Raw genomic sequence first — 16,580 nt, forward strand, 5'->3', positions numbered from 1 at the left:
TCTTTCATCCTTAAAGATTACTCATTGCGCTTCATAGTGATGTCGCTCAGCTACCTAATAATGACAGCAGGCGCTGGCCAGCCTGGGATCTCAGCTTCAGAACAAAGAGTCACTCAGCCTCTGTCACCAACCTTGCATCATTGACTCCCTTGTTGGCGTTCGCTCAACACAAACAACAAACACCGGCGAAACAAACACACACACACACAAATAAAGAAATAAAAAAGTAACGCCTCTTTCTATGCATCAAGATTTTTCGGTTTCTAAGGTCACACAACACACACTTATACAAACCAACTCGTCAACAAGTGGCACCCAGAGCCCCCCCCCCCCCCAGACATTCATTTGCACAACTGGGCAAAGTGCCAGGCATCCAGATTCTTTCTTGCACGGCATCCGTTGCCAGTCTGGAGGTGCCCACTTTGTTGGCTGTACAGCTGCTGCTCAAATGGGGTGGTGTATTCTCACAATAATACCCCCCCACACACACACACACACACACACACACACTTTCCATCTCACAAATACACATCAGAGGAAAATCACATCCACGCTTCATGAGATTCTTGTGCAGCAGCACAGATGCACATGTGATTCTACACACAGGGCGGGCTCCTCCTCCTCCTCCTCCTCCTCCTCCTCCTCATTTTATGGCTTGTTTTCGACATCAGCAGGAATCTGGTCATGCTGAAAGAGACTTGACCATTGTGTCGACAGAGAACACTCTGTCAGTTACAGTCTCTGCACCGGGACTGTAACGGTAACGTGCAACAGCTTCTGTGACAAAAAACAAAACAAAATCTGACAACTGTCCATACAGAGCTCTTTGTTATGGGGTGTGTGGGGTGTTCAGAATGACAGTTACGGGCTTCGTACGGGATTTTACAGAAGACAAGAGGCGGCTTGAGAGTTGCTGCTGTAAGAAAATATGGTTGGTCTAAAAAGTGTGGAAACTAAACCAGCCCACGGGTTTCCTTTCGGCTGCAGAAACAGCATACAAGTTACTTAATCTATGATACCGAAACACAACACAAACATGAACACTGAAGGTAAATAAATCCAAAATCAGAGTGTGAATAAATAAGCTGTAACTCAGTCACGAGCATTTCTCAGTCCCTCAGTTGGTTTAAAGACAGAACACACACTTCCTCTACGACAAAAATAGTGCTTTCGAGGGCTGGACTGGCTTCTGTTGCTCACAGTCTTTATGACAGCACAGCAGTCGAGCTGGGTTTGAAGGCATTCTGGTTCATGTTGATCAGGACCAGCACACAAAATTGGATAATATCAAAGCTCACCATCTCCTCTCTGATGCTACAGGAAGTCACATGATCTATTTCTGAACAATAATAGCCTTGTGCAGGATGCATTCACAGAGCCACGTTTATCTTTTTTTTATTATTATTATTATTATTATTTTTATCAGCTGCATGATCTATGAACGAAATAGCCCCTGATCGATGTAATACCTGGGTGCATATGTGCATTTAAAGGCTGAACGCACCAAATCTGCTGAAACAGCCTGATGTGTAACAAATGAATAATAATAATGATCGTCTCGGTCCAAAAGGCTGCAGTCTGAGCGCGTTTTGTTCGCTCCACATTACCCGCCCTCCAGCCCACATAAACATTGCGCAGGCCCCACCGAGCCCTTTGTCCCACATATCTGCTGTCGCGAAAAATGTCATGACAGCCCGTTACTCAATAAACACGTCAACCAAATCGACATCGCACACAGTCTGACTGATGCACTTTTGGCCTTATAGCTGCTTCAATTCACAGTCCGCGCGGCAACACCGGCGGCGGTCACACCGCTCGGTCCGCTCCGCGCAGGAAGCGGTTAAACGTTGCAAAACACCGCGCAAACACACGGTGACGCGCAGCCTGCCGCTCACGGACACACACCTTCAAGCTGGATTTGAGCGGTCCCTTGGCTGCAGTGTGGTTGGAGCCCGCTGCTATCTCCTCCTCGGTGAACTCCTTCAGGCTTCCGTCTTGCATGAGCACGGTGTAAACACTGCGCCGGGCCCCTGCGGCCGAGATGTCTCTGTTTTCCTGCTTGACAGCCTGGACCACTCCTGTCACCGGGGCACCGTCTCCAGTCGGACTCGGCGCATAAACGCGGCTGCCGAGGATGGACCGCTTCACCAGGCGTCTCGTATGCATGTCTACAAAGTGTCGCTGTACTCGAAGCCGGTGACCCGGCGAATTCAAACCATCAAACGCCGAACTACAGCCGGCAAACAACAAACCGACGAGGGTACACTATGTGCTGCAAAAGCCCTGACAAAATGTTAGGAAGCGACAACATACTCGGAGGGGTGCAAAAAAACAACAACAAAAAAAACAAAAAAAAGACTCCGAACAACGTCCGGTTGCACCGAAATCTGACGCACCGCAAACTGAAGAACTTTGACTTTAGCACCCGACGAGAGCGACACGAAAGCTATTCCTTCGCCGCTAAACAACCTCCACATCCAACCGGCTACCAATCTTTCTCCGTTCGACCTGTTTGTTTTCCCCACTGCTCCCTGCGAGCTGAAGAGGCGGCGACAAAACGCGGAGCCGCCGCCGCGTCCGGAAACCGCAGTGCCACGCGCACACGATTAAACAAAACCGCACCTTGTCGACGGAAAAAGCCCTCCGGCGCTGTACAATGTGAGCAAATGCGTCGAACTGTTTCCCTCCACTCGGCCGTATGGTTTGCCACGTCGCGTCACATTTAGAAAACAATTGAAAATACAACCGTTAGATGACTCCGGTTCCGTGCACTTGGATATCCAGTCCGATGTCTCCTCAGCCCGAGCAGATCCAATACCGGCGGAATGCTGCCTGTAAACATGTGCGGTCCGGCGGCTCAGGCGGGCTGCAATTGGACGGCGCAGCACACGCCTCCACAAGCCCCCCCACCGCCCCCCCTTTCTCCTCCAGAGGAGGGTAAACGCAACTCTGAAGGATGCTCCATTCAAAACAATGACGCAAGGATGGATGGGGAAGGAGAAGGGAGGGCGTATGGCTGAAGGATAGAGGGAAAGAAAGCTAAACTTCGGCTCGGGAAAGGAAATGTTCAACCAGACAGAAAAGCTTTGTGCCTCAGCCCAGTTGTACATGCTCGTAACCTACTTTTCAGGTGCCACGGGACCACTACATTACTATGATCTGGTTAAAGAATTAAACGGACTGCACTGGTCTGCCTCAGTGTGATGTAAAAATGACAGATTCTACAGTTTCTAAAGGGATTTTTCACACTTTAAAAGACACTTGTGTTTCAAGCCATTTGGCGTTAACCTTAGGTAAGGGCCAACCAAGTTCTATTATGTCACAAACAGCCAAAATTATTTTGGGGGGCATTTTTAAGGATCATTGTGAGATTACGATAAATACATGTTCAATCGTTTGAAAAAGAAACCTCTTCAGTGTTTCGCACAGCAGTAGAATATGCTTGTGGGGTTTTCCCACAATCAAGCCCAAATCATCACCCCCAGTGGTTGACAGCTGGTATGAGGTGTTTGTGCTCTGCTTGAATTTTGCCCTAAATGCTACTGCACACACAAACACACACAAACTTCAGTGGAAGGCAGCGATATTAGCTTCTCCAACTCCACATGACAGCCACATCAGGAAATACCAAGGGCTAAAGCAGGAAGTCGAAAAGATGTGGGAAGAACACTCAAAATGATTATTTCGTGGAGAATTTTAACGTGCACGCCTGCAGCCTTGTTAGAAAGACAATGCAGGAAGGATAAAAGTCTAACTCTGCCCCAGTGAAGTTTTCAATACAAGTTTGGCCCCTTGGGATCTTCTGAAAGAGACCAGCAACTAATTCACTGGACAGCAACGAAGGCCACGTCATGTACTCCTTCCATCACGTGGATGCACACACATCATACTTGGAAGCAGTTCAGCTCACAGTCAGGAGGATTTCTTTAATCCACGCAAACATTTTCCTTTGAGCCTCGCGGGCCCTTTCCACACTCCGGCCCTGGGTTTAAGCCCCGTAAGCCCACGCATTAAAAACAGCTCTGTGTGGACCAAGTCCAAACTGGCCCAAATCCACGCAAAACCTGACCAAATCTGGCCTTAATTACTAAACCAAAGCTGGCTTATCAAAATTGAGCCAATGTTAAAAAAGTAGAGAGTGTGAAAGAGTCTCAATTGGCCCCATCGTCCTGGGATGATTAAGAAAACAATACAATGACAGTTTGTCTTGTGTGAACGCTTAACAGATATCATAACAAGGGGGCCGAATTTGCAATGATGAACAATGGCTGAGATTTTAGGTTTTTAATGGAGTTTTCGGTGCCACGTGGTTTTCCTAACTAAGAACCACGTCCTTCGTTAAAACATAAAGAGTTTAAAGGAAGGCAGCTTGGTCTGAAGGAGTGAAAACTCACAGCACATCGCAAGTTATCGCTCACAAAGAAACAAAAACATGCGACTGAAAAGTCTGCGCCACTTGCATTACTCAAGTCCATCAGGAAGTCTATTCATTCGTTGTAATTATCACATAGTGGAAGAGAAAACTAAACAGGGAATGTTGGCAAAAAAATGACCTAGTTAGTGTCAAATCTAATGTTTTTGGAAAATCTTAATGTCAAGTTAGTGGCTCCCCAAGACAGCTTGCCCAGAGAATAAAAAGACAAAAACGATGCATTTTTATTATATTATATTGTATTTAATAGAACGATTCATATCATAAAATATTTACATGTAGACAATGGAAAGCAGACAAAACAGAGTGACAGATGTAACCATAACTGCCAAAACAGGCTTTACCCTTTGATCAAAGACGGGTGTCACCATAGAATTGTCTGCTGGTTGTTGGGGGTAACAAAAGGTCTCATTAGGGGAGGAGTGCAGAGCTGAATGAGAGGCAGCAGAGGGGGGGGGTTCTTCGGCAAAACTTAACCATACCCCAACTCCCTGGAGGGAAATGTCCACCAAGTGATTTAGGTGAGTGTCTAACAATGGTGGCTGTGTGTTGTCCTCATTAGATTTGGCACTAAAACATCTCTTTTGGCATTTCCTCAGAGGTCCTTCATAGCATCCTGAGAGGAACACAGTCAACAGCGTGACATGCAGCCACATCACGAAGCGGGAACAATACTGTCACATGTTTAATGGTTTAACTGGGGGGGATTGTAAATACTGATCATTATTATTACCTCTTTGCAGTAAAAAAAAAAAAGTGAATTATCTCTTTATCTCTTCTCTCACCCATTTAGGGGGATGGTTTGAATTTAAAATTGTCTGTCATTGTAGGAGTCCTGGGAGACGTAACACCATTTCAAATGTCTACCATTTATGAATCCAATATCAGTGTGAGCGGTCTGCTCGAGTTTGCCTGAACCAACGAACATGCTCCAGCATGTCTAATGAAACTAAACACAAGGCCGGAACCGGATACCATGAAAGCTGTAATACTTTTGATGTGGAGGGGGTAGAACTCACAACGTTTTTTCTGCAAAGGGAGTAGATACCATGGCAATAAAATATTTACAGCGAAAATCACAGGCTGTGTTCACAAAAAAATAAAAAAAAAAACTTCCACAAACAATCCACAAAACTGAGACATTATTTTTGTTCTTAAATAAAACTACCATGCTCCTCTTAAACGGCATGTACCAAAAGATCTGTACCATATGTCTGACATCTGATCGGTTACCACTTTGAGTTACAAATATAAAAATCCATCAGACAACAAGGTTTCCTTAAAACAAGTCGGACCTAACAGACACACCGGACATTGAACAAATAGGTAAAAGTCTACATGAAATTTCCAGCGGGTAACAGTTGGTTAAAATAGTGCTCTAAACTATATACAAGCCTTTGTTGGCATGTCGTCAGAACAAGCTACAGACAGACAGGTTGTTCCTCTCTGAAAAGCATTGGGTGTTGAAATTGTGCATGAACGTAACGATGCGTTCGATTGCGTCTTTAAATGCAGTACCATAGTCGTTGTTGTGCTTAAGAGCCAAATGAAGATGTACCAAGAGCAGACTTGACTAAAACGTGCTCACCAAAAAAAAAATACAGTAACACGACTTTGTTGTGTCATTTTAGACCCGATAGGTAATTTGAAGTGTGTATAAAATGACTGCAACAAGTTCTCAACATGTGTGCTGTTGTTTTTTTTGTTTTTTTCAAAACAATAAATTCTTTAAATAGTTACAGGAATGCGTACCTAACTTCATCACTCACTTTCATTTAGTATTTCAATGAAAATGCTAGAAACTCCTATAAAATCCTATGTACTTCTGTCTCACAGACACAATCTGTAACATTTCACAATTACACAATAGTAAACATTTTCAAATAAATATAACTTTCACAAAGATTGTTGAAATCGGGACTGTAGAATTTCTAATAGACTGGCGGGAAAAAAACAAAACTTCTTCCCTTGTTAAGCCCCGTACGTGTTTGCGTGAGTCAGCAAGTTATCGGCTCTGTCTGAGGGTGTCGTCGATTTTTCTACCAACTTTGTTTGGCCACAGATCAGATTGCCATTTTTCTTCTTTTCATGCCCAGAGCCCTCTCACGGGAACATTAAGCAGAGAACGCACAGCGGAGATGTAGCAAACCGGACACGGAAAAGCTTAGAAATACACGATCTGACATCTCAATAAAACACGACACGGAGGCACCTAGAAGAAGCTAGAGAGACTAGCTGCTGCAGAGAGGGCAGATAAATCACGTTACCTTCACATGTACAGTAAGTGCATGAATTTCATGTGAGTATATGGCACTGAACTCTTGGGATCTTATATTCATTAATCAGGCATCGATAGTGTCCTTAGCTAACTCGTAAAATGCTGCATATGTGTTGTGATTGGATATTTATTTGATATTTTTTTCACAATCAAGTGTTCTTAAGGCCTACCAGTACCGATGACATTCACCCCATTTGATAAATTAAAGAAGTTTGAACATGATAAACCGTACCCAAGCTGTAATAATGACGTGCACTCTGACGGTGGAAGCAGAGAGGAGCCGTTTTCGCCAAGTCATGCACCAAAAGCCTGCTTTGACAGCTGCTTTAAAGCACTACACGGCCGTCTGTTAAGATACATACAAGGAAGCTTCCATTATATCGTCACGGGTAAAGATGATGAGGGGGAAAAAACTCAAAGGCGAGACATTTCTCTATCGAGGCCCAACTCTCCAACACTCTCGTAGTCAGGCTCTGCCTTGGGACCGTCCGCTCCTTCGGCTCCCACACCTGCCCTGCGGTCATCATCAGAGCTACGAGTCTTTGGGATGCGGATGGTTTCGTAGCAGGGATCTGTGCTGTCCAAGCCGGGATCTTCGTCCGCTCGGGGCTCGTCGGGTTGAGAGTAGATATCTCGGACGGTCGCATAGAGGTCGCTGGACGAGGAGGCCGGGACCAGACCATTGATCTCTGCAATGCTGCTGTAGTCGTGCTCTTTGTCGTCCTCGTTAATAGCTGTGTCACTGAATGTTTTGTTGACTGTGGAGTACACTGCCGACTGAAAAGACGAAATGAAACAAATAGGTGACGTTATCTTTCTTGTAATAATTGTTTTACCAGTTTCAACAGTTTTTTTTCCCGCCTCTTATGTTTCACCTATCCAGTGTTCTGCACATTAGCGTTCACATAAAAAAGTGCTGCTGTGTCGGGACTGGAAACGGCAGTTTGGGGAATAAGGGAGTTTAACACACACTTACCTCATTGTCTGACAGAACCTCGTTGCCGAAGCCCGGGGCAGGAGACAGAGGGGAGTTTAACTGTGGGAAAGAGAACAAAAAGATTCAGATCAGGCAGCTGGTGGAGGAAGGAAAAGATTGAGAAACTCAGGAGTTAAAAGAATGTCCAAGGCTAGAAACATGGTGCTTACTTCACTTCAAAGTGGCTGATCGGAACATTTTAGAGGTTATCAAACATTTCTTTGTGAAGAACTTGGTGGCTATTTTGCTACTAAAAATGTAAACTGTGGATCTGTAGAGTTCTTTAAAATGACCAAGAGCAACAGGCTGTAATCCAGAAAGCTGGTGCTATAAAAGAAATGTTCCACAAAACTTAGATGGTGCGCAATTAAGGTAGGCTTTTTATCGAGTTGTACTAAAAAGATATGCTCTCACACTATTGAAACGTCCTCGTTAAACATATACTCCAGTGAAGAAAAAAATCTAACTGAAAGTAACTCGGTAACTGATTATCAGTCAAATTCTGAACAATTCCCAGCAGCGGGGGAGAAACATTTTCTGTATCTGCTGTTTTGCCACAATACATTCAAACCTGATGTTGTATATAACCACCCATTCATTAAGAAAATTACTGAGCAAAGCTCAATAAGAAGTGACAGGGAGTGTGATGCTAGTCTGCACGGCCTCTGTCCACTTTGCCTTATGATCGATGAAGGAGCCATTAATCAACAAAGCACATCTGACAGCACAACACACAAAACACTCCAGGAGCCTAACAAGAATCTCAATATCCCCGCCAGGACTCGCTAACAGGTTAGTGTCACGTAGGGGGGGGGGGGGGTAATATTGCTTATTTTTTCCTTTCTTAGACTTGATGCGTGGATAGAAATTTAGATTTAGTCCTTGGTTGGAGAGACCAAGGTGAATGCCGGTGAAAGTTGAGGCTCCGTGTTTGGCGACGTTTAACACCAACTTGGTGTAAGCTGCACTCTTAAGGACGACAACCTGTGCACAGACATCATCCATCAAACTGTCCACCGCGGCTGCATGTTTTAGCATCTTTATAGGTGGCGCGTTCTCAAAGCGTGTAAATCAATATGAGGACTTTATGGATAACGTGTGTTTGGAGACATGATTACTTTTATGGATCCAACGTGCACTCAACAATGCAGCAGATGCCTTTTTCATTTCACTTTAATTAGCCAGCCAATTAGGCAGAATGTCCCTCGAGGAGTATTTATAAGAAACCAAGGACGCAGGTGACTTGGCCCAGTCACCTCACCTCAAAGTTTGTCTCATAACGTTTGCTCATAGAAAATAAATACCCCCTATCCTCAGGAATGAATGAAAATCGAAGAGGAAATTTTAATTGAACCATTCACACAGAAATAAATGCAGTTTTTACTCCACATTTAGTGCATATGGGCACTAAATTAGAGACATAAAAACTCCTTTTTATGCATATAAAAGTAATAGAGAGGCTCACAAAAGTACATGAACAGCTGTTTGTTTTGTTGCAATAAAAACAGACTTTACACAAGAGAGATTAGTATTTCAACGTCTCACAATAAGACGGGATGTGCTGGCGTGTGTGTATATGAGGGAAGATTAGCCATATGTGTTGTTGCTGTATGGACGTGGGAGATGTAATAACTTACAGGGCACGCAAGTATGACTGTAAGCTGATTACAGCCACCTCGGAAGATGGACGTCTAAGGTGTCAGTGTGTCAGTCATGCTGATGTGCATGTTGACTCACGCAAATACGAATCAGCACGATTACGTCGGCTCAGGTTTACAGTTGGCAAGTGATCAAACGTAAACAAACAAAAAAAAAAGGAAAATGAAAACTACAAACTTCAGTTCAGATTAAATCTTGTAGTACGCAAATCTTCTGAGCAGAATTCCCTTTAGCGACAGGTCCTCAACAGTGCTGACAAGATGAATATCGCTGTTTACCTGCACTGCATCCCTGATGTATTTCCCCCGCAACCCACCAGCAGGTCAAATTAATTTCCTGCACCTCACATTAAAAGTCCACAGGCGACACACAGGAAGCACAAACAAGAGCAGAGAACAAGTGAATAAAAGGTCACAAAGAAGCTGTGTCAGTGTGTATTTCTGTGTGTGCAGTAGATGTTGACCCAGAAACCCGGTGTGTTCATCTAATAGAATGTAAGTTTAGAGGAGCATTTACTGAGCAGCCACCTGAGGGGGCTCCTTTGAGACATTTACATACAGACGCCTCAGCGTATGCACAGATGATTCGTGTGTGTGTGTCTGTGTGTGTCGGCAAAGACTGAGAAGGAGTTTCTACTGCACAAGTCATCCATCATGAAGCCAGACTAACTGTCATAGTGATGGGGGGCAGCTGGTGTTCACTAGGCTGAGGCACACTTGGTCAGACAAGACAAATCGCAGAGAGCTCGTGGTCATACACAGGCGCAAACCACAGGGAGCCAAGCACATTCACGGTTAACCTTAAATCAGTCCCTGGATGGTCCATGTTGCAGAATCCATATGAGCAGACATGTCATCGTCTTTATGTGTGTGATATGGGGGGATGGGGAATAAAGTTACTGTACATAAGGGCGCATATGTTTGTGAGTGGTACATTTGAAGGTGTCTGTATACTTTTGTGGGTCAAGATTTATTGCAGGAACGGGGGTCAGATGAGGCTTTGTTTCGATGCTGTCCAAATGAGCTGCAGTGATTAGCTGATTGGCTGCAACAAAACAGACAAATGAACAAAGAAATGTCTAAAAAGAAGAGGAACGAAGGGGCTAGGGGTCTGCATGGCTGAAGATGGTATGGAACTATTATTTATATTGGTTATTATAACATTGTACTTGGGGATAGCCCCCGGCCCCTGAGTTGAAATAAGCGGGTACAGACGATGGATGGATGGATAATAACACTGTACAACCCCAATTCGAAAAACAGTTAGTTGGCTGTGTAAAATGTAAATAAAAAACAGAATATATTCATTTGCATATCTCATTTTCAAAGGTTGAAAGGGAGATGTTTTACTATTTCATGAATGGCAACAACCTGTTGAGTCACTGGTTGCTATGGTGTTTTCTCCCTCTCAAGGGAAGGCCCAAGAAAAACAGTGAGTGACCATTGTTGCGTATGCGCAGATTAATCCCATTTACATTCGCCTTTTTTAAAACTACTTTTCCAAACACTGTATGACAAACTGCCGGCAGATTTTATCCAGCTCAGGGTTCAGCTAACACTAAACATCACTACTCTGTTACCGAAAGTCACACCGTACCATTTTCACACAAATCCTTGGCATGGTAGGGTACCCAGTAGTATGATGACACTTTTATCTTATTCTATCTTATTTGATTTTGTTGTGTTTTATTGCTTTCACTGTTCTTTTATTGTTTTTACTTATTCTTCTCTTTATTTATTACCTACTGTAAAGTACTTTGGTACATCGTAAGGATTGTCTGTAAATGGCTGTATAAATAAAATACATTTACATTTACATGGTATCGTGTTTTTGGCTTTTTTTAAAAGTGAGTTTCACAGTTTACAGCAAGAGGCTAATTAATTAGTGTGTTTTATTAATTGAGAACTGGCACGTTAGATTATTCTTTTAAACGGGTGAGGACAAAAGCAAACACAGTCATAGCTCAGGTGAAGAGTTTAAAAAGGAAAAGCAGCTTTGTTGCGGATTGTCAATGGGATGTTTTGTCTAATGTAATTCTTTTGGAGCTCTTAGTGAGAGTATGCTGGTGTGTGTGTGTGTGTGTGCTTCTCTGATGGCAGTTTGCTGAGAGCAGCTGCAGCACCTCCACTCTGTACGGCCTGACAGTGAACACCCCCTTATCTGTTCTCACCTCTGCTTTTTTCCCCTCCTATCTCTTCACCTGCACATCTCCCTCTTGCACCTTTTTCTCTTTTCCAGTGCGACTTCTTTTTCAAGATCTCTCTATCTTCCCCACATTTAACATTCTTCTCCATAAGACTTCATCTGTATGCTGCTGGGTTTCCGTCTCACCATCTCTCACTCTAATGGCTCCCAGTCCTATCTGTTTTTTTGGAGTCAGTCTCCCATCATCTCACCTTCACCATCTCTTTTTCATCTATTACTGTCTCCTACTTTTCTCACTCCAGCTCTCATTTTCATTCTTCCCTCCTAATGTCTCTCCAATTCCATTCAATTTCCTTGCCTCGGATTGCTGCTCTCCCAAAAGAAGAAGTGATATCAAGATGATAACTCAAGCGTGCTACGTGGATGTTTTTCTACGTTGTAGATTTGTAGGTTCATTTGACTCGAGAAAAGTAAGTCTTCGTTACGCAAGTTGTACATAGCTGAATAAAATCTACAGCTTTGAGAAACCTAACACCCACACAAAGCCCCTCACCTCTCCATTGTGCAGCCCAGCCCCCATCAGCCCATTCATCACCACTGGCTGGTTGTCATTTTCATCCAGAACCTTCTCTGGTACCGGTGGAGGTAAATCCTCCTCTGGTTCCTCTGGAGGCTTTTGTGAGGGGATGGCGGCATTATCAGAGCGCCTTTTGGCCTCCATGTCAGCGCTGTGACGGCTCTTCTTATTCAGGTCGACAGAGGCGTACTCCACCCCTGCACACAGTGGCCCCCGCTCGGGAGTGCAGGGGCTGGGGTGGCCATTGAGAAGGGCAGGGGGATGAGGAGGAGGTTCGTCGGGGCTCAGCTGGATGGTACCGTTCGGGAGGCGAGGCTGAGCAGGGGTGTCTTTGAGCTCTTTGACAGTCTCATACAGAGAGTCCTCAACGCTGACATCACGTGACGCCGTCGCCATCTCCTTCACCACCTGGGTATCAGAATAAAATGCACTCGATTTCTTGCCGTGCTTGTAAACAAGCAATCTGCATTTTCATTGCTCCCGTTTTATCTCGCTGTAAACTCAATCAGTTTCTCGGCGTCTCGTTGCAAAGACGTGATTCTTTTTCTCAGCTAAGTCGATGAAACAATCAACTACTCAGTCAAACAGCCCGACAATAAAAGCTGTGATTTCTTTTAAAGTGCTCGTCCAAGTTCAGTCTAAGTGAAAACATGAACATGAACTACTGACCTCGTAAGTGCTGTCCCCTGAGGCCGGGGGTCTGTCCCCGACGAGGGTACTGTTGGGGGGGATGCTGGGAAGCTCGCGGTCCTGATGACACTTGGAGGACCTGAGCTCTGATTGGCTGGAGAGCATCTCCTCGGAGAGCTGGGGACTGGTGTCCTGCGTGTCTGAGAGGACTGGTGAATGAAGATAAGAGTCAAGGCAATTTAATAGCTTCCCATGATCATTTTCATTTGAATTTGAATCAATAACGAGATCTACTTTCAACATTCAACTTACTTCCTAGCTGTTTTGCAATGAGTCACAGCTTCTTTTTCAATCAGCACAGTTTAAGATATTTTAAAAGCTCTCTTTAGCTGGTATTTGTCACGCTAAAATGCAGATATGACTAAGAACATTACATAGGCATGCCAATAACAAAACAACAGCTGAGATTTAAAATAAACCAAAGCTGAATGACACACATGATGCTTAACAACAGCTGTCGAGCAAACGTCTTTATCGTGTGACTTAATGACTGAAGAAAAGGACATCAGAAACATGCTGCACTTTGCTGCAGTGAATGCAGCGTCCACCACATGGACAACGAAGACGTGCAAAGCTGAAGCTAAATGTCTCGGCTTACTTGTACCGCTGGTTAGAGGACCATTGTGAGAGCTGCTGACTGCCGCGTCAGTCACTGGACTGTCTACTGATTGGCTGGGCGTTTCTCTCTCCGACACCTGCACAACAAAGGATGAGCTTTTTGTCACTGCTGCGCTCAGAGAGTTCACCTCACTCCTGAACAGAAATCAATCTGCACTTGTCACTTTCCACAGGATGCCCAACTTTCACACCTCTGTGCAAATCAGAGGTCACTGCAGCAGACTGTAATACGTTTGGAAAATTATTCTCTTTCTTCTGACTTTTGGAGACTCTGTCACATCAGCAGCACTGATTCCAATTTCCATGCTTCCCTGCTCCTTTATCTATGCTTTTCTAAGCTTTTCCATTCACACCACTGATAGCTTTAAGCCCATTGTAGGAATGTTATTCATGCTAAATTAAATGTTGGGTATTTTTCCCCTCAAAGACATCCACAGATCGCTAACAATTCCTGTGAGCATTGGCAGCCTGTGGGCTGCTGCTGTTTGTGGTAGCTTTATGACTGAATGAGTAAATCTAACATGCCTCTTTTGACATAATTTAGTCTAAAACACACTCATAGACAGGTCTAATTTCATGTTCAAAATCTTACATCGATTGAATGACGAGAGACAAACAAAACCAAGTCAGGCATAGCAGCACAGTTGGACCGAGGAGAGTAAAGCGAAGGTACTAGTGGTGTCACGTGTATATGCTGAAAACCATACAAGTATAAAACTGCTACCATACCCGCAGGAAAATTTGACCCTGCTTCCCTTTTACATAAAGCTCAGCAACAACCAGAGCTCTGCAGCTGGCAGGTATTCAGTCTCGCACGAGCACGCTTGAGCAGCCGAGACCACGTTCTACGACTAAAAAGGCAGTTTCGTTTACCAGTGTCATGCAAACACTGAGAAATCAGCGTTCTCTAATCCATCTGTCTGAATCTGCCACGTTGAGCAGAGTTAGCTCGAATAAAATCTGCTCCCAGCTGCAATTACACTGAAAAGTACACCTATTTACACAGGATGTGCTGAGCACGCGCTGCACCGAGGTGTGATGTGTCAGCATGCACTTAGCACAAAAAATAAATCAGCACTGAGTCACAGAGACCAGAAAATGTGAAACACTGCAAGCCAAGAAAAGTCTTTGTTTAGAATTGTTGTTTTCCTTCTGTATGTGTGACCAGAAGATGGTGCATAAAAAGCTCCACAACCCCACCTGGTGGTCCTATAAGCTCATATCTGTTGGCGTCAATGATGTAATCTTTAACTATTTTGTGACATCAGTATGTTGTAATTCTTCCTATTGTTTGATTTTTTTAGGAGAGAACACATAATTGTCATTCTATATTCATGATATTCCATCTTCATGAATATAGCCAAAGGTCTTTAAAGCCGAATAACTGATATATTCTTTTGACAGTATGTGTAAAATATGGCATATTTACATCCTTTATCAAAGCTTTTATGTCTCTCTTTAGTGACATCTGAATCATGATCAAGCCAAAATGCAACACAACCAGAACCAGCTCTTTTACAAAGCAAAATGGGTCATTTGGTTTAATTTGTAGCTGAACTTCACAAGATATGAGCTCTGCTGTTCACGTAGTCTGACCTCAGACCGAATTCAAAGCTAACTTTGTTGAATTTGGACCCAGAGTGCTTTAAGAAAATGATGCAGCGAATGGTGAGGAGGTGAGGGAGAGTGTTTCTGAATGCTGGCCGCAGGAAAGGCAGTGAGACGGATTGCTGGTGAGAGAGGACGAGCTGATCCGCTCACGCACAAAGACAAAGACAAAGACCCCCATTTAACCTGTCAGGCTGTGGCATGGTCTGTCATACAAATGGCCACCTCTTGTAAATACTCTGACAAGCCGGCAAATTACGCTGATGTGCAAGGTTGTAGTGAAGATATCAATCAAATGCCAAAAGGCTCCGTTGGATGTGCATGTGCACAGATTAGAGGTACATACACAAAGGCTCAGAGGGAGTGACACCATAAGAGACTAAGCAGATGTGACTTAGAATGAGGAAGCACGTGCTGGAGCATCAGTATTATGGTAGTTAGTGATGACTATCTTAGCCAGTGACATGCTCTTTAAGAGGACATGGTGATCATTTTTAGTGTGTGAATATGAATAAAGTGTCTCAAAAGAGGGCAGAGGTCAACTCTATAAATACTGAATATTCTTCTTTTCGGACTTACACACCGAAATTTTCATCTTTTCAAAGAAGAAAGGGAAACAGCCTCAATATTAAGATGACTGATATGAGAACACAAGTGGAATTTCCCACATGTGGTCGATCTCAGCAGGAGTAACCACTTCCCTGTCAGCAGCTGCCGGCAATTTACAAACAATCCGGCTGACAAGTGGAGGGTGTCAATCAGTCGTCAGTGTGATGTAAGTGAGTCAGGAGGCAAATGTCAGAGTGCGTGAGCGGCTATTATCGGATATTAGGGAGATGTGTGTGTGTGTGTGTGTGTGTGTGTGTGTGTGTGTGTTATTGAGGGAAGTTTTAATGGCCTGATTACAGACATGCCACTCTCCCACACATTTTTGTGAGCATTTTTTTCATCTTTAATGGAGTTTTGGTGCTTTGTTCAAAATCTTTGAGAAAACGTTTTCCCAGCATTTAGATCGAACTATTGAACTTTAACTAAGAGAAAAAAAAAATATGGTTTGCCACATAATGCCTTAAAAACTCCATCACATAGATGATGCACACACAAAGGGAGGCACAAGAAGTACAATTTGAAACCCGATTAAAAAAGCCTTTGAAAATGAGATCCTATAAGGATCAGATTGTTTTTCAAAAATGGTAGTTTGCACATGGGAACTTTCCAGAAAAAACTTACTCCATTCATTAGGTTCTCGTGGTCTCCTACTGGATGTCCATTTACTGTTTTCTTCTGCCTGAAGGAGAGAAACACGAAGAGATGAGAGAACAGAGTAAGAAAAAGATTAAAGATGATCGAAGACCACGCTGAGCAAGGCCTGTGTGAGTTATCCATCCAGGAATACAAGGTCTTATCATTTTGATTACTGGTTTTTAATACAAAATTTGCACTCTTTGTAGACTTTAGAAGGTACACCGGTACATTCTGATGCAATCCAGTGTAACTACTCAGCCAGTTTATTTTCCGTTCTTTATTTCCGAAATGTCGATAAGGTTCAGTTTGTCAAAGTGGTGTTAATTAAATAATGATGTATGTATGTCTACTT

The 16,580-nt window shown here is 43.7% G+C and overlaps 2 protein-coding genes across 4 annotated transcripts in view; both read right to left on the reverse strand.

The window, feature by feature from the left end:
• znf704 (zinc finger protein 704) overlaps positions 1-2,857 on the reverse strand; it is a 53,660-nt gene extending 50,803 nt beyond the window's left edge. For 2 of the 3 annotated variants that reach the window (XM_075449783.1, XM_075449782.1), the window contains exon 1: positions 1,906-2,603. In XM_075449783.1, the coding sequence (XP_075305898.1) occupies positions 1,906-2,166 (261 nt within the window). In that variant the 5' untranslated portion in view covers positions 2,167-2,603. Of the gene's footprint in view, positions 1-1,905; positions 2,604-2,746 lie in introns of those variants that run through there. The other variant, XM_075449784.1, reaches the window with a different exon arrangement.
• A 1,796-nt stretch (positions 2,858-4,653) lies between these two features.
• Positions 4,654-16,580, reverse strand: part of pag1 (phosphoprotein membrane anchor with glycosphingolipid microdomains 1) — a 57,043-nt gene continuing 45,116 nt past the window's right edge. The window contains exons 4-9 of the mRNA XM_075449642.1: positions 16,214-16,271; positions 13,356-13,452; positions 12,737-12,906; positions 12,044-12,475; positions 7,687-7,746; positions 4,654-7,487 (exon numbers count right to left, since the gene is read on the reverse strand). Of these exons, the coding sequence (XP_075305757.1) occupies positions 7,125-7,487; positions 7,687-7,746; positions 12,044-12,475; positions 12,737-12,906; positions 13,356-13,452; positions 16,214-16,271 (1,180 nt within the window). The 3' untranslated portion in view covers positions 4,654-7,124. The remainder of the gene's footprint in view (positions 7,488-7,686; positions 7,747-12,043; positions 12,476-12,736; positions 12,907-13,355; positions 13,453-16,213; positions 16,272-16,580) is intronic.

The sequence above is a fragment of the Odontesthes bonariensis genome, chromosome 18, assembly GCF_027942865.1.
Source record: "Odontesthes bonariensis isolate fOdoBon6 chromosome 18, fOdoBon6.hap1, whole genome shotgun sequence".
Taxonomy (NCBI): domain Eukaryota; kingdom Metazoa; phylum Chordata; class Actinopteri; order Atheriniformes; family Atherinopsidae; genus Odontesthes; species Odontesthes bonariensis.